Here is a 17,681-nt window from a genome sequence, read left to right as displayed (position 1 = left end):
AAATGTTTTCAATAAATACTGGCTGAATGCATTAAGTTGGACTACCTGAGAAAAGTCTTTAGACTAATAACTGGAAAACTCCCATTTTCTCCAATGAAAGCGTTCATACATTTATGCAAGAACCTGATTTTTGGACAGGCCTTAGCAGTGGGGGAACTGATGGAAATGTGTGAGGCTGTTGATTTGAGATGGCTATTGATTCTCCAGCTGTATTTACACTATGCTTCACAGAATAAACATCACTTCAATTAGACCAGCCTAAGTGTTTATTTCTTTGAAAACACTATTCCAAAACATAAGCACTTGTTCTACTGTATCTTTAGGGAGGCAGATCCACATGATTCTTCAAATACTTCTGCTCACACAACTTGGAACTTCGTAATTGGACCCACTCATTGGCCTCTGAGTTGCTACCTCCTATTCTGAAGTTGCTTCCCAGATAGATTTTGTTTCAATTTGGAAAGTGAGGATAGGAAAGGAATTAAAGGCTTTATAAACTGTTTGTATAGCGGGCTTGTGTTCTTTAAAACGGTTCTTCAAAAAATTGTCTTGATCTCCTTGATTTTCTGCAATGAACAAGTGACTCCTCCCTTCCCCCCACAATAATGGCGCTTTGGCATAGAGTCATCAGCAATCTTGACATGCCAGGCCATGTAATTAATTTTGAAGCCATTCGTAATCAATTCTAGCACTCCATTCCAGACGTAGTTAAAAAAAAAATTATTTCAGGTGGGTAGCCTTAAAAAAAATAAAAAGAAAAGAATACTACAACTTGTGTTGGAATATGTTAAGGGTTTTTTTTAGGGTTTTGATTTCCAAATATATAATAACTTTTAAGAAGAAGCATTAAATTATTTAGTAAGGATTATCTACAAAAACACTCAGTGTAGGGGCACCTGGGTGGCTCACTCGTTGGGCAACTGCCTTCAGCTCAGGTCATGATACCAGGGTCCTGGGATCGAGCCCCGCATCGGGCTCTCCGCTCTGCGGGAAGCCTGCTTCTCCCTCTCCCACTACCCCTGCTGTGTTCCCTTTCTCGCTGTGTCTCTCTCTGTCAAATAAATAAATAAAATCTTAAAAAAGAAAAAAAGATTTCATCTGTTTAAAAAACAAAACAAAACAAAAAACACTCAGTGTAAAATGTTCTCATTCCTATATGACCCAGATATGCACAATCTACCTCAATTTTCTTCTAAGAGGTGTTCAGGAGGCACAGTTGGTAGTGCACTGAGCTGAACTGTGACTTGTTGGGTCAGTGCTTATGGAGATGGATCCAGTAAACACTTTGTCCAGACAGTGGGATTAATATGGAGCATGGCCAATGGTCCTTTCTAGTCATAATATTTAGCTTTTCTAGGTTAAAAAAAAAAATCATTGTCCAAAAACTAAGAATAAGCTACTTAAGCCATAGAAATTGTTTCTGTAGTTTGGAGAAAAATTAAAATTCAAGAAGAATGTTAAAATAGGATTTCCAAGAGTCAAGGAACCAACTCAGCAGTTGGTTAAGTCCTATCCCAGGTCTGTGGTGGCTACTGGTATAGGTAAGGCAGAGTCAGGATGAAATCCTTTATTCAGTTTATTTATTACTCTAACTCATTCATCACACTTCCCCATTAAGAGGGTCATCTCAGCAACCAATATATGAAAGGACACAACATTTAGTGATTGATATAAGGCCTATGTTACTGATCACTCCTGGAAGACAAGAGTATCTTACCTGCAACAAAGGCATCAGCTGCAAACCCAGTGCTTGCTCATAGAGTAAGTTCAGTTCTGTACAACTGGAGAAGGAGAGTTTGGAAGTGTAGAGGTAATAGTGCACATGCCTAAATGTGGAACCATCTCTGTCGATGAATAGCCTCTGGCTTTCCAAAGAGGTCAAGGCTGAAGCCTCTTTCCACAGCAGGGAGTCTGGAAACTGAGCGAGTTTGCTTCTGGGAACTGAGAAATGCCAGCCCCCAACGTTGAAATGAAACAAATCCTCTGCTGATTCATGAGGCATGCCAGGCTCCTCCTAAAAGGGGAATGAAAACAGAGCTATGCGAGAAAAAGAAATAAAAAGCATCCATCTTGGAAAGGAAGAAGTGAGATTACCTCTATTTGCAGATGATGTGATCTTGCATATAGAAAATCCCAAGGAATTCACTAGGAAATTATTAGAAATGAGTTTAGTAAGGGTGAAAGATATATATCAATTGTATTTTTATTTTTAAATTTATGTATTTGAGAAGGGGAGAGAGAAAGAGTACATAAGAGTGGGGGGGGGCGGTGGACAGAGGGAGAGAGAGAATCTCAAGCAAGCTCCACATGCAGCACAGAGCCTGTTGAGGGGCTTGATCTCTCAACCCTGAGATCATGAACTGAGCTAAAATCAAGAGTCAGATGCTTAACTGACTGGGCCACCCAGGCGCCTTGGATGTTAATATAAGTTGTCAATTTTTTAAAAAGATTTTATTTATTTGCGAGTGAGAGAGAACACAGAGCACGAGTAGGGGGGAGGGGCAGAGGGAGAGGGTGAAGCAGACCCTCCACTGAGCAGGTAGCCTGATGAGGGGTTGGATGTTAATACACAAGCAATGAACAATCCAAAAATGAGATTCAGAAAACAATTCTATTCCAATAGTATCAAAAAGAACAAAATATTTAGGAATAAATTTAACAAAAGAAAGGTAATACTTGTACTCTGAAAAGTTCAAAACATAGTTGAAAGAATTTTAAAGACCTAAGTAAATGGAAAAACATCTCATGTTTACCAATCAGAAGACTTAATACTGTTAAGACTGCAATACTCTCCAGATCTACAGATTGAACACAGTCCCTGTGAAAATTCCAGCTGCCTTTTTTTTTTCTTTTTTTTTTTTGCAAAAATTGACAAGCTGGGGGTGCCTGGGTGGCTCAGTCAGTTAGCGTCTGTCTTCAGCTCGGGTCATGATCCCAGGGTCCCGGAATCGAGCCCCTCATCGGGCTACCTGCTCAGCGGAGGGTCTGCTTCACCCTCTCCCTCTGCCCCTCCCCACTACTCATGCTCTGTGTTCTCTCTCACTCACAAATAAATAAATAAAATCTTTAAAAAAAATTGACAAACTGACGTTAAAATTCATATGGAAATAAAAGGGAATAGTAAAAACAAACAAAAAAACACTCCAACTCTTGAAAAAGGAGAACAAAAAAAATTTTTTAAAGATTAATTAATTAATTTGGGAGAGTGAGGGGAGGGGCAGAGGGAGAGAATCTCAAGCAGACTCCCTGCTGAGCTCAGAGCCCAAGGTGGGGCTTGATCCCATGACCCATGAGATCATAACCTGAGCTGAAATCAAGAGTCAGACACTTAACTGACTGAGCCACCCAGGCGCCCCAAGGAGAACAAAGTTTGATGATTCACACTTCCCATTTTCAAAACTTACTAAAAAGCTATAGTAATCAAGATATAGTGTGCTACTGTATAAGGAAAACATATGGATAAGTGGAATACCATTGAGAGTCCAGAAATAAACCTTGACATTTATGGTTAATTGAATTTGACAAGAGAGCCAAGGCAATCCAATGGGTAAAGAATAGCCTTTTCAAAAAATGGTGCTAGGACACCTGGACATCTAAATGCAAAAAAACAAAAACAAAACAAAACAAAAAGACCCCTACCTCACACCATACATAGAAATTAACACCAGGGTGCCTGGGTGGCTCAGTTGGTTAAGCGACTGCCTTCAGCTCAGGTCATGATCCTGGAGTCCTGGGATCGAGTCCCACGTCAGGCTCCCTGCTCAGCAGGGAGTCTGCTTCTCCCTCTGACCCTCTTCCCTCTCGTGCTATCTCTCATTCTCTCTCTCTCAAATAAATAAATAAAATCTTTAAACTTAAAAAAAAAAGAAAGAAATTAACACCAAAGGGACCAAACCTAAAAATAAAAGCTAAAACTATAAAACCCTTAGAAGAAAACACAAAATCCTCATGATCTTGGATTAGGTAATGCCTTCTTAGATGAGATACAAAAAGCACAAGTGAAACAAATAAACAAATAAAACTTCATCAAAATTGAAAACTTTTGTGCTCCAAAGGACACCATCAAGAAAGTAAAAAGACAACCCATATAATGGAACAAAATATTTGCAGATCACATATCTGATAAAGAACTTGTATTTAGACTACATAAATAACTCTTACAACTCAATAATAAAAATAATAAAAAGATGAACAATCAAATTTAAAAGGCAGTAAAAAATCTAAAAACACATTTCTCTATGCTAAATGAAAGAAGCAGACACAAAAGCCACATATTACATGATTCCATCTATGTGTAATGTGCAGAACAGGCAAATTTATAGAGTAGATTGGTGGTGGCTTAGGGCTAGAGAGGTTGTGGGGGAAATGCACAGTGACTAGTAACAGGTATGGAATTTCTTTTCTTTTTCAAATAATGAAAATGTTGTAAAATTGTACTAGTTGCACACTGTGAATATATTAAAAACCACTGAACTGTAAACTTTAAATGGTAAATTGTAGTATGGGAATTATTTTTTAATAAAGCCATTTAAAAAAATAAAAAAAAAACATTTAAGACAGAGTTATGAGGTCCTGCGTTGGGCTCTGCACTCAGCATGAAGTCTGCTTGGGATTCTTTCCTTCTTCCTCTCCCTCCTCCTCTGCCCCTCCCCCTGCTCTTTCTCTCTCTTAAATAAATAAATAAAATCTTTAATTTAAAAAAAAAAAAAGGAGAGAGAGAGTTATGAGGAGGCGCTCCCTACCCCTCTGAGTGCATGCAGAGCTCTCTTGGGATCATACCCGCAGAGACATTACATTATTGAGACCATAGCAGAATAGCTGAATGTTGTGGTTTCCTTTTTGTGTATACAAAGGCAGCAAAGATCATTAAGCTTCCTCAGCTCATTGTTAAAAGTTCAAGGTTATCTATTCATATAAGTGAACTATTTTGCTTCAAGATGGCCTAGCTTATCAACACTATAGAAAAATAGAACATATGAACATACAAACCATCTGTATCAGATTTTAAAATCAACACTCAAGGACTACTCCTGTAAACAAAATTTAAAAGGTGGTAAATAGTATATAAAATTCTACCTTAAAAAGAACCATAAAAGAATTCTAAATAAAAATTATGCATGGTGAAGCAATTGGGGTGCAATGTAATATTTATAACATTTTGAAATGCATCAAAAAACCAGTATGGATTGGTAAAGGGATGGATAGATGGACATATGATAAAAACAAATACAGCAAAGATGTTCACTGTAGAATCCAGGCAGTGGGTATATAGTTCGTTCAACCTTTCTGAATCTTCCAAAATTTGCATTAAAATGTGGTGGGTGGGAAGAGTGCTAAATAAGAGGTGGTGCTCAAGGGAGGAAAGGCTCACTTTTCCAACAAAACCTGCACCTTCTATTTTGACAGCTGAGGAAGGAAAATAAATGTATGCAACAAAGAAGTGGGTGGAGTTCCTTTCTCTTATAACTGGTCTAAATAATTCAGATGTAAAGAAGAGCAATTATATATGCCACATTTGAGGCTAGAAGAGTTAAAGGGGCCATGAGAAAGATTACAAATTTTTTAAATGGTGTCATGATTCACAGAAGCTGAGGAAGAAAAGCCAATCTAAGGAACTAATCTAGGCTTTTGAGTCCCGGCCCTTTTAAAAATGGCTACAGCTGAGCATGACAAACTGATGGTAAATAAGGGCCCCACCCAAACCAGAAAGCATAAATAAGCAAGAACTCTTGATTCTGCTTTCTGTTCTTCTTAAATATGACTAGCTGGTTGATAGCTCAGTGTAACTGCTCCTACTCTGCAGATTTTTGGCTACCAAAGAAGACCCACTCCCGGAAGGTGAGCCACAGTTCTGTTCTCAGTCCTCTTTTCTTATTAAGGATAGGCTTTGACAAGAGTGTCTTTGCTCAAGAGTTTGCCTCCTTACACATACATGTCCCATCCACAGGTGGGCTCTCAAGAGACGCCTGCTGGAGTGAGGGTAGGGGTTAAGGATGTGGCTGTTCTTTCTAGAGTTTTCTTTCCAAAGACTGCACGAGAGTTTGTTAGAACTATCCCAGCCTGGGGAGAGCCCTCGGTCAGAGGCAAGCTTGGGGATCTGTAGTTCTTGCAGGGCAAAATGCTTCTTGCCAGACTGCCTATAGGAAATGGGGTAGCCCTCGCATAATCTTCTCCAGCCCATTCCAAAGAGTATCTCTCCTTTCCGCACTGATCCTCCCTCCCAAAGGAGCACCTTCCAAATAAATTTCTAGAGCTATAACCATCTCATGATCTAAAGACAGGACTTCAACTCCTCAGAGCCAAGTTCACCAACAGTTCAGATCTGGGGCTCCCTCCCTATCATGCCTCAGAGAGCTGCCCCCGCCCCCATCCCCACCCCCTACCCCTCTCATTCGGATCTGGACACCTCCCTCAGCCCATTTACCCGCCGGCCACTGCCTGGTCTCAGAGTCAACAGTTCCAAATGCTGAGACAAGAAGAGCTTCACCTTGTCAAGAGGCACAACTCCACCTCTCAGACCTGAAGCCCCCCAAAACCTCAGACCTAGAACACTTCATCCCTCAAAATAGGCGCATTCTTGGACGCCTGGGTGGCTCAGTTGGTTAAGCGACTGCCTTCGGCTCAGGTCATGATCCTGGAGTCCCTGGATCGAGTCCCGCATCGGGCTCCCTGCTCAACAGGGAGTCGGCTTCTCCCTCCGACCCTCTTCCCTCTCGTGCTCTCTATCTCTCATTCTCTCTCTCTCTCAAATAAATAAATAAAATCTTAAAAAACAAAACAGGCGCATTCTTCCAATCCCTCAGAGCCAGTCCCCAAACCCTTCAAAGCTGGGACCATATCCCACCCCATGTCCCAGAGCCAGGTCCCTAACCCCATAGCCCTCATCCTTGGCCACATCACCTCCCCATTCGCCGCTTTGGTGTTTTTGGTGCCCCCGCCAGGGCAGGATCCATACCATAGTCCGGACGCCTGAGGCGGGCGGTCGCGTGATCACAGCACTAACGGCCCCGGGAGATCGGCGGCACGCGCGGGGGGCGGGGCCTGCGGCGGGGGCGGGGCCTGGCGTGCGCTAGCCTGTCTCGTGGACCGAGGCAGGTGAGCGGCGGGCGGGGATGGCGGAGCAGTGGGATCTGGACGAGGAAGGCGTCCGCCGCCTGGGGGCGCTGACTCTGGAGCAGCCCGGTAGGGCCAGGCCGGGAGGACCTGGGCAGGGAGCGTGGGGTCTGCGGCTGAGGGGAGAAAACTGAGGTAGAGTTGGGGGAACCGAAGGTAGACGCGGCGGAATGGCGGCGGAGGAGCGGTCCCAGAGACGGAGAAGGGGTTACTGAGGTGGAGGTGAAGGACGTGAAGTAGCCTGAGAGTCTGGGGAGGAGGGCGAGGAATTGAGGGAGACGAACGGAGTCTGAAGTGGAGGAGAAAGTAGATTAACGGGACACTGCGGCCGGAAACAGAACTGGACAGAGTCTGAGCTAGTGGAAGGAAACGGAGCCCCAAGAGGGGCATTGGCGGGAGAAGGGACGTGCTGAGAAGCGCCTTTGAGGTGGCGGTGCCCTTGAGGAAGGCACGAAGGGCGTTCGTTTGGCATTTTCTGAAATTTCAGACCCAGGAGGGCTTTTCCTGTTTGGGATAAAATGGGGAAGGATGTTCCCTTATCAGTCCCTCTCTTCGTCTAGTTTCCGCCTTAAGAACTTGGCCATTTCTTTGATCCGTCCGGATGTGTGGCCTCCTTTTAAGAGACACTCAGAAAGGGGCTTCAATTGTGAAAGCGATAGCAAGCAGCTCGCTGGTCTCTCAAGGCGCTGGAGGGAACTGGCTGAGCCACTGCCGACCCCACCTTTGACCTGGGCTCTGATTCACGGAGCTTGTTTGAGTTTCTAAGGAGTCGGAATGTTTGAAAAGTTTTATCAGCATTCCTAACTCAACTTCTACCCTTGTTAAATTTACTCTATCCTTAATGCCAGGCCCCGTGTTAAATGCTTCCCCCACCCCGCCCCGCAATATTTAATTCCCGTAACAGGCCTGTAAAGCAGATGCTGTTATTGTGCCTATTTTACAGATGGGTTAAAATTAGGTTTAGCCTCCTGCCCAAAGTGACACAGCCAGGGTTTATTAACCCAGGACTCTTGAGTTCAGAGCCTGTGCTTTAACGTTTACAAAAAGTTGCCTTTCTTCCTCTAGTACGATTTATTTGTGGGATATGAAATAATTGGTTTTATTTTGTTTAAAAATTATTTACTATTTACAATTTATAAAAACTAGTGCATGCTAGTACAAACATTACATGAATGAAGAGGTTATTAATCTTTCCTTCCTCTGGAAATCTCTCCACCCCCAACCAAAGGTAGTGCTGTGGTGTGTATATGAATAGACTGCAGGTATTTCAGGTTTATTTTTTCTTTTTCAAACTACTTTGAGCTCTCCTGTTTTACAAGTTAGCTAAGAAAAGCTTTATTGGTTTGACACACTTCTGTACTTTTTTTGCCTTTAAAAAAATATTGATTTAATTTTATTTGGTTGGGGGTAGAGCATATACTCCTTACATTCTCCAGCTATAATGGCACATGGCAGAGTTTTTTGCTTGTTTTTGTTTGCTTGTTTTATTACAGTTGTCTGAATAACAAAATTGTGCTCATTCTGACAACTCAAACAATGCAAAACTAAAAGAATATTCTTCCCTCTCCCTCCTTCCATACCTTTTCCATTACTTATACAAACATATACACATAGGTGTTTTTTTAAATATAAGAGCATATCTATTATTTGGCAATTTGCTTTTTTTTTTACTTATCAATACTTTAATGTGCTGTTATATGCATTATGAAATTAAAAAATCACAGTGGTCATCTTTGGGGAGAAAGGCTTTTACTTTTATTCTGTGCTTTTCTGTACTGTTGGAATTTTCTGGCTATGTAATAAGTGTTATTTTCTTTTTAATGTCCAAAGGGATGATCTTGTGGTGCAGTTATAGACTGTTTTGTATGTTTGTTTTTTTGTTATATTTCCCTGTACTGAAAAATTCCCATAAATGTTTAAATTATCCTTTGTCATGCAGAAAATTTTCATCTTAAAGTAGTCAAGTTTATTTTTCCTTATGATTTGTGATTTTTTGGTCTTATTTTTGAAGTTTTTCCCTACACTGCTGATAACATTTTTTTCTAAAAATTCTGCTGCTTTGCTCTTCACCTTAAGTCTGATCTACCTGGAATTTATTTTTATATACAATGTGTGATTTGGTATAATTGTATTTTTTTTATACTGATCGCCAGTTTCCTCAGAACCTATTTATAGTATCTCTGCTATATTCCAAGTTCCTTTGTAAATTTGTAGGCTCTCTGTTCTGTTCCACTGTTCTGTTTGTCTATTCCTACACCAGTATCACGCTTTTGTATCTACTGTGGCTTAACAGTAGGTTTTGATAACTGGTAAAGTCAGTGCCCTCCTTCACCTCCCTCTTTTTCCTTCAGAGTTGTCTAGGCTATTCTTAGCCCTTTATTCTCTTTTAGAATCTTAGAATCAGCTTGTCAGTTTTCATGAAAGCATTTTAAGCAGGGATGTGTCCTGATCTAATACTTATTTTTAAAACATGACTCTCACCCATTAGAAGCCTGTTACAGTAGTCCAGATAAGAGATAATGAATGGCTTGGACTAGGAGGATGACAGTGGAGATAAAAAGAAGTGGACAGGGCGCCTGGGTGGCTCAGTTGGTTAAGCGACTGCCTTCGGCTCAGGTCATGATCCTGGAGTCCCGGGATCGAGTCCCGCATCGGGCTCCCTGCTCAACAGGGAGTCTGCTTCTCCCTCCGACCCTCTTCCCTCTCGTGCTCTCTATCTCTCATTCTCTCTCTCTCTCAAATAAATAAATAAATAATCTTAAATAAATAAATTCTTAAAAAAAAAAGAAGTGGACAGAGTCAAGGTGTATTTTGTGGGTAGATAGGACAAGACTTACAAAAAAAAATTGAATATGGGAGTTGGGGAAAGGGAAGATTCAACGATAACACTTAAACTTGGTTTAGGTTATTGCTGGCTGGACAATGGTGCTGTTTAGTTAGAGCACAAACACTATGGGAATTATTGGCTTGGGGAAGGCGAATCAAGAGTGCTGTTTTGAACATGTTAAGTTTAAAATACCTACTAGACATTCAAATGTGAAATTTTTAGTAGGCAATTGGAAATACAAGTCTGGATCTCAGGAGAGAGGTCAGGGTTAGAGTTGTGAATTTTGGGAGACATTAGCAAATCAGTAATACTTAGAGTGATAAGAATGGGTGAACTCACCTAACTAGAGAATGTGGATGGAGAATAGAAGAAGGTTTAAGACCCATCTTGGGATATTTCAATGTTTAGATGTTGAATAGAGAAGGAAGAACCTGGTGTCTTAGAATTTAAGAAAGGATAGTATATCAAGGAAGTAATGGTCAGCTGTGCCAAATGCTATTGACAGGCTAAGCAAGCAGAGAAATGTCTGTTAGATTTGGCAACATGGAACTCATGGGTCACTTTAGGGGAATTTCGAGAGAATGGAGGGAAGCCAGGCTGAGTTGGGATGAAAAGGGAATGATATGTGAGGGAGAAGAGCTAGTGAAGGTAAGACCTTTCCTAAGAAATGTGGCCATAAAAGAGAACACAGAAGTGGAATACTAGTTGGGGGATATGATATGGAGTTTTTAGTGGGTTTAAGATTTTATTTATTTATTTATTTATTTATTTATTTAACAGGGAGAAAGAGAGCACAAGCAGGGGGAGGAGTAGAGGGAGAGGGAGAAGCAGGCTCCCCATTGAGCATCACCTGAGCTAAAGGCAGACACTTAACTGAGCCACCCAGGCGCCCCAAGAACAAGTTTTTTAAAGACACAATATACTAGAACATATTTGTATGCTGATGATAATTATTTGGTAAGGAGAGAAAATATATATGTACTTCTTTGGCTTTTAAAAATAATTCAGTTAATTTATTATATGGGTAATATAATTATTGTACAGTGAAGGGTGAGTCTTGACCACCCCCCTTCCCTGTCCCTGACCCAATTCTCCTAAAGACAATCACTATTACCAATATCTTGGATAACTTTCCAGAAATATTCTCTACATATATCACTTATTTTATAATTTTTTATTAATGGCAGTATATAAATATATACAAGAGTAGAGACAACAGAATAATGAACTCCCATCACCCTACCTCAGCTGGTATTGTCAATTCATGGCCAGTCTTCTTTCATCTGCACCTCACCTAACTTCTACCCACGCCTAACCCCCTGCACTGTTTATTTTGAAACAAATCCCTGTCATATGATTTAACCCATATATATTTTAATGTATATATCTTCAAGAGAACTCTTTTAAAAATAATCACTTATAAACCTAAAAATATTTAATAGTAATTTCTTGATATCATCAAATATGCAACCAGTTTTCTCATTTCACCAACTGTCCTATAAAATTTTTCTGATTCAGGATCTATGTACGGTATACTGTAATTGGTTGATATTTGTCTTTTTAAAAAAATTTTAATTCCAATATAGTTAACATACAGTGTTACATTCATTTCAGATGTACAATATAGGGATTCAACAATTTCATGCCTCACCCAGTGCTCATCACGACAATTGCACTCCTTAATCCCCATCACCTGTTTCATCCCTCTGGTAACCATCAGTTCTCAATAGTTAAAGAGTGTTTCTTGGCTTGTCTGTCTTTGTTTTTGTTTTTTTTTTCTCTGCTCATTTGTTTTCTTAAATTTCACATATGAGTGAAATCATAGGTATTTGTCTTTCTTTGACTTACTTTACTTAGCATTATACAGTTGATAATTTGTCTTAAATATTGTTTGATCCATAGGTTCCCCCTTCTTTTTTTCCTTGCATTTTCTATTGTTCTTAGAGAAACTAGGCCATTTGTCCTGAATAGTTTCTTACAATCTGGATTTTGCTCATTACATTCCTAAGACGTTTAACATTTTCCCCAGTTCTTGTTCCTATGAATTGCTAGTTAAGTGAAGCTTGATTTGATTCAGGTTTGTTTGTTTTTTTTGCAAGACTACTTCACAGATGAAGGTATACTGTCATGAAGTATATAATTATCTGGTGTTCTTTTTGTGACGTTATCAGCTATTAAACATGACTATGTAAAGTCCACTAATTCATTAGGGATTGCAAAATGATAATTTTCTATCTTTCATTTCTATGAGTTGTAAGACTTATATAAAAAGACATTTCCTATCACCTCCTTGGTTATCTTGAGGCACAGTTTGTACAGCAAAGACAGGATACTTTTTTTTCCAGCTTATTTATCAGTTCTTGGAAAAATGAGTTGTTTTCTTAGCATCCTCTAAAGGTAACCAATAAGAGAGCTGTTTTGTTTTCTTAGTGTCATTATAAATTCGTAGATTTAAGTGTTTTTGGTGTGTTCTAATCTATTGCAGTTATTATCGTAATTGCTGCTGAACTTGTCCCTACTTTAGCTGGTGGGAAATCTTTCAGGCTGACTCTTGAGGCTTTTTTTCAGTTTTACTTATTTGAAACTCTTTCATCATCCCTATAAATAAGCTTTATTAAAGATTATGAATTCACTTTCCAAATGGGCTATATATAAATGGTTTTCCATACAGAGATTATTTACTTGATTTGTTATTTTCATGAGCAAAACGTGTTTTGACCCATTGGGGTTATGTAGCTTATATATTAAAATTGGAAGATTATTCTGTTGTTCTTGACATCTTTGATGTGCAATGTTTGATTCGATCTCTGATCTACTTGTCTTCACTCTCTTTATAAACGTTGAAACTGAATGCATAATCTCTTAAGACCTTGCACTTCATATGCATCATAAAAGAATATCTGTCACTGTGGCAGTTTATCATTTGAATGATAATTCCGGTTCCTTTAAAAATATTAAAATGGGGCGCCTGGGTGGCTCAGTTGGTTAAGCGACTGCCTTCGGCTCAGGTCATGATCCTGGAGTCCTGGGATCGAGTCCCACATCGGGCTCCCTGCTCAGCGGGGAGTCTGCTTCTCCCTCTGACCCTCTTCCCTCTCGTGCTTTCTATCTCTCATTCTCTCTCTCAAATAAATAAATAATAAAAAATCTTTAAAAAAAATAAAAAAAATAAAAATATTAAAATGTCTGACCTTCAGAACAGAGCGGGGGAGGGGGGAAGGCATGAGAAATGCTTCAGGGCACTGATAGAAATTATAATTGACCTTAGCTTTTGTCCCATGGTAACAGATTCTTAGGGTACCAGACCATTGCATACTACAGGACTACCAATATGCTGCCCTCAAAGTCAGGAAAAAATTTTTTTGAGATATAATTCACATACTATAAAATTTAATGTATATAATCTAGTGCCACTTAGTTCATTGCGCAACCATTACCATTAGTAGTTCCAGAACATTTTTATCAGCCCCACAGGAAACCCTATACCCATTAGGCAGTCACTTCTCATTTCCAGCTTTCCCGAGCCCCTGGCAACCATTAGTCTGCTTTCTGTCCCTATGGATTTGCCTGCTCTGGATATTCCATATAAATAGAATCATACAATATATGGCCTTTTATATCTGGCTCCTTTCACTTAGCATGGTATTTTTAAGGTTCATCCATATTTTATCATGTATGGGTACTTCATTCCTTTTTTTTATTAATAGAATTTATTTTTTAAAGCATTTTTAGGTTTATAGAAAAGCTGAGCAGAGAGTACAGAGAGTTCTATAAAAGCTCCCTCTTCCCCCCTCATACTTCCCCCACATCTCCCCACAGTTTCCCCTATTATTATCTTGCATTTGGTACATTTGTTATGATTGATGAACCAATACCAGTATATTATTATTAACTGAAGTCTGTTGTTTACATTAAGATTCACTCTTTGTGTTGTTTGATTCTGTGGATTTTGACAAATATATAGTGTCATGTGTATACCATTACAGTATCAAACAGAATAGTTTCACTGCCTTAAATATCCTCTGTGCTCCATCTGTTCATCCTTCCCTTTCTACTTAACCCCTAGCAACTACTCATCTTTTTACTACTACTTTCTACAGAATGTCATACAGTTGTAATCATTTAATATGTAATCTCTGGCAACCAGTAACCTTTTTTTTTTTAAGATTTATTTATTTGAGAAAGAGAGCATGAACACATGCAAGGGGGCAAGGGGGGAGGGGCGGAGGGAGAGGAAGAGAGAGAATCCCCCCCCACCACCACCAGCCGGCTCCCAGCTGAGCAGAGTCCAACACAGGGCTGCAAGGCTGAATCCCAGGACACTTGACCTGAGCCAAAATCAAGAGGTGGATGCTTAACTGACTGAGCCACCCAGGCACCCCCATCCACTAAACTTTTAAAAAAAATCTTTTAATTAAAAATATAAAGGACATACAACATATTCATTTCAGATATACAACATAATGATTTGATATTTGTATACATCATGACATGTATACATACAATAAATCTAGTCAACATTTGTTACATTACATAGTTACAAAGAAATGTATTTTCTTGTGATGAGAACAGAACATTTAAGATCTACTTAGTAACTTTCAAATATGCAATAAAGTATTATTAAATAGTGGCCATGCTGTACATCAGTGATCTGTTAACTGTTGCCTTTTTCACAATGTCATATAGTTGGAACCATATAAGTATAACCTTTTCAGACTGGCTACTTTCACTTAGCCATATGTATTTAAGATTCCTCCATGTCTTTCCATAGCTCAATTGATAGCTCATTTCTTTTTATTGCCAAATAATATTCCACCGTGTTGAGGTACCATAGTTAATCCATCCATTTACTTATTGAAGAGCATCTTGGTTGCTTCTAAGTTTTGGTGGTTATAAGTAAAACTGCTATAAACATTCAGGTTTATACATATAAGCCTCTCTGTACAGGTATAGGTGCTATAAATACAGAGGTTTCTGGGTGGACATAAACTTTCACCTCACTTGGGCAAGTATCAAGGCACATGATTGCTAGATCATCTGGTAAGCTATGTCTAGTTTTATAAGACACTGCCAAGCTGTCCCAGGCACCCCTAGAGCCACATAGGTGCCCCTGATCCTCATTTTTTAAATGACCTTTTTTTTTAATTTGCGTTCTGTCTTTATTTTCAAATCTTCCTTTTCTTATAATTTTTCTGAATTTTTCTAATTCTAATTTACATTTTTCAGCAATTTTCAAACTTTTTGGTTTCAGAATATTTAAAAAATATAGGAGTGACATTTTATATTCTTAAAAATAACTTTAATGTCTTAATTGGAGACCTCTAGAGTCTCATATCTGCTTCTGTATTAAATCTCAAGAAATGTATTGGTTGAAAAATATATATTATATATATTATATATTAATATATATATTAAAGATTTTACTTATTTGTCAGAGAGAGAACCTGATGAGTGGGGAGCAGCAGAGGGAGAGGAATAAGCTGGTTCTCCACTGATCAGGGAGCCCGATGTAGGGCTTGATCCCAGGACCCTGGGATCACAACCTGAGCCGAAGGCAGTTGCTTAACCAACTGAGCCACCCAAGCACCCCTGGTTGAAATATATTTTTTAGAAACGGGGCGCCTGGGTGGCTCAGTTGGTTAAGCGACTGCCTTTGGCTCAGGTCATGATCCTGGAGTCCGGGGACAGAGTCCCCACTTTGGGCTCCCAGCTCAGCGGGGAGTCTTCTTCTCCCTCTGACCCTCCTCCCTCTCATGTGTTCTCTCTCTCTCTCATTCTCGCTCTCTCAAATAAATAAAATCTTTAAAAAAATAAAAATAATGCCTCACACAGATAAGAGGTTCAAAAAGAGGGAAGTATTTTAATAGCCTTGCAGAGAATTGTGGATATTCTTCTTTGATATGACATGAAAACTGGACAAATGGTAGTTTCTTAAAGTTTAGTTGTGTGTGGAATCTGAAACTATATCAGCGTACTTTTTGTACTCTGTTGCATTTGAAATCCATTGGTACATCTTGCATTTAAATGGATCTTTTACCCATGCATGATTTTGTGCATCGGTCATTTGAGAGCTATTAATTCACTGAGTTATGTATGTCTTTCAAATGCTGAGAAATGTCATTCTGTATAACATATAAAATAAAAATTTCATTTGTTAATGTCATCAATCTCAGGGCGCCTGGGTGGCTCAGTCAGTTAAGCGTCTGCCTTCAGCTCAGGTCATGATCACAGGTTGTGAGATAGAGCCCCGTTGGCTCTGTGCTCAACTCCGTGCTCAATCTCAGCTTGAGATTTTGTCTCTTTCTCTCTCTCTCCCTCTGCCCCTCCCCTCTGTGTGCATTTTCTCTCTCTAAAATAAATAGATCTTCAAAAAAATTTCACACAAATGTTTTCCCTCAGGGCATCCACCATACTTCATTATGCAGCAGAAGTACTTCATGAATATTTCTCATTTAGTCACACAAATAAAAAACATGTGCTCAACGTTCAAAATTAATAAAGTTAACCATTTTTACTGCTTTTTAAAGGACATTCTTTTTTTTTTTTAAAGATTTTTATTTATTTGCGAGAGAGAGAATGAGAGATAGAGAGAATGAGAGGGAAGAGGGTCAGAGGGAGAAGCAGACTCCCCGCTGAGCAGGGAGCCCGATGCGGGACTCGATCCCAGGACTCCAGGATCATGACCTGAGCCGAAGGCAGTCGCTTAACCAACTGAGCCACCCAGGCGCCCTTTTAAAGGACATTCTTAAGTGAAACTGGCTATTTTTAAAAATTGCAGGTATGTGATGGTAAAGAATACTATGACTGGGTGCCTGGGTGGCTCAGTTGTTAAGCATCTGCCTTCGGTTCTCAGGTTATGATCTCAGGGTCCTGGGATCGAGCCCCATATCGGGCTCCCTGCTCAGCGGGAAGCCTGCTTCTCCCTCTCCCACTCCCCCTGCTTGTGTTCCCTCTCTCGCTGTGTCTCTCTGTTAAATGAATAAAATCTTAAAAAAAAAACAACACAAAACTCTATGACTATGAGTGTTCCTTGAGTCATCCTAAGGCCCCAGTAGTTTTGTTTTTACACCATAATTGCAACAGTGGAAAAGCTAATATTTTTTTAAAGATTTTATTTATTGGGCGCCTAGGTGGCTCAGTCTTTAAGCATCTATCTTCGGCTCAGGTGATCCCAGGGTCCTGCAATCGAGCCCCATACGGGGCTCCCTGCTCCGTGGGAAACTTGCTTCTCCCTCTCCCACTCCTACTGCTTGTGTTCCCTCTCTCACTGTCTCTCTCTCTGTCAAATAAATAAAATCTAAGGATTTTATTTATTTGAGAGAGAGAATGAGAGAGAGAGAGAGCATGAGAGGGGGGAGGGTCAGAGGGAGAAGCAGACTCCCTGCTGAGAAGGGAGCCTGTTGCCGGACTCCATCCTAAGACTCCAGGATCATGACCTGAGCCGAAGGCAGTAGCTTAACCAACTGAGCCACCCAGGTGCCCAGTATTTTAATATTATTATGAAAGTAATTTTTTAAAAATAGTTTTGATTTTGTGGACCCCTGTACATGTCTCAGGGTCCTTCAGGGGTCGAGGAACCACACTTTGAAAACTGCTACATTTTGTTTGTGTATCTTTTAGCTTGTTTTGAAATATTAAGTTACAATTTTCATTTGTGATATATCTTTCTGGAGTGCTTTCACTCTTTAGGGGTAATACTCTCTTTTTTCTTTTATTAACTTCATATAAAATTGGACTGTAA

At 39.7% G+C, this 17,681-nt stretch overlaps 2 protein-coding genes across 18 annotated transcripts in view; one reads left to right on the top strand and one right to left on the bottom strand.

The window, feature by feature from the left end:
* KCTD19 (potassium channel tetramerization domain containing 19) overlaps positions 1-7,003 on the bottom strand; it is a 33,116-nt gene extending 26,113 nt beyond the window's left edge. For 4 of the 6 annotated variants that reach the window (XM_027620260.2, XM_027620254.2, XM_027620258.2 and 1 more), the window contains exons 1-2: positions 6,956-7,003; positions 1,718-2,014 (exon numbers count right to left, since the gene is read on the bottom strand). In XM_027620260.2, the coding sequence (XP_027476061.2) occupies positions 1,718-2,014; positions 6,956-6,958 (300 nt within the window). In that variant the 5' untranslated portion in view covers positions 6,959-7,003. The other 2 variants (XM_027620256.2, XM_027620255.2) reach the window with 2 other exon arrangements.
* A 102-nt stretch (positions 7,004-7,105) lies between these two features.
* LRRC36 (leucine rich repeat containing 36) overlaps positions 7,106-17,681 on the top strand; it is a 48,753-nt gene continuing 38,177 nt past the window's right edge. For 8 of the 12 annotated variants that reach the window (XM_027618571.1, XM_027618572.1, XM_027618562.1 and 5 more), the window contains exon 1: positions 7,106-7,182. In XM_027618571.1, coding sequence (XP_027474372.1) covers positions 7,113-7,182 — 70 coding nt within the window. In that variant the 5' untranslated portion in view covers positions 7,106-7,112. Of the gene's footprint in view, positions 7,183-7,254; positions 7,336-10,758; positions 10,898-17,681 lie in introns of those variants that run through there. The other 4 variants (XM_027618568.1, XM_027618570.1, XM_027618567.1 and 1 more) reach the window with 4 other exon arrangements.

The sequence above is a fragment of the Zalophus californianus genome, chromosome 17 (assembly GCF_009762305.2).
Source record: "Zalophus californianus isolate mZalCal1 chromosome 17, mZalCal1.pri.v2, whole genome shotgun sequence".
In the NCBI taxonomy this organism is placed as follows: domain Eukaryota; kingdom Metazoa; phylum Chordata; class Mammalia; order Carnivora; family Otariidae; genus Zalophus; species Zalophus californianus.
The sequence above is the reverse complement of the archived record's forward strand: the minus strand, read 5'-3'. Positions and strand labels throughout refer to the sequence as shown.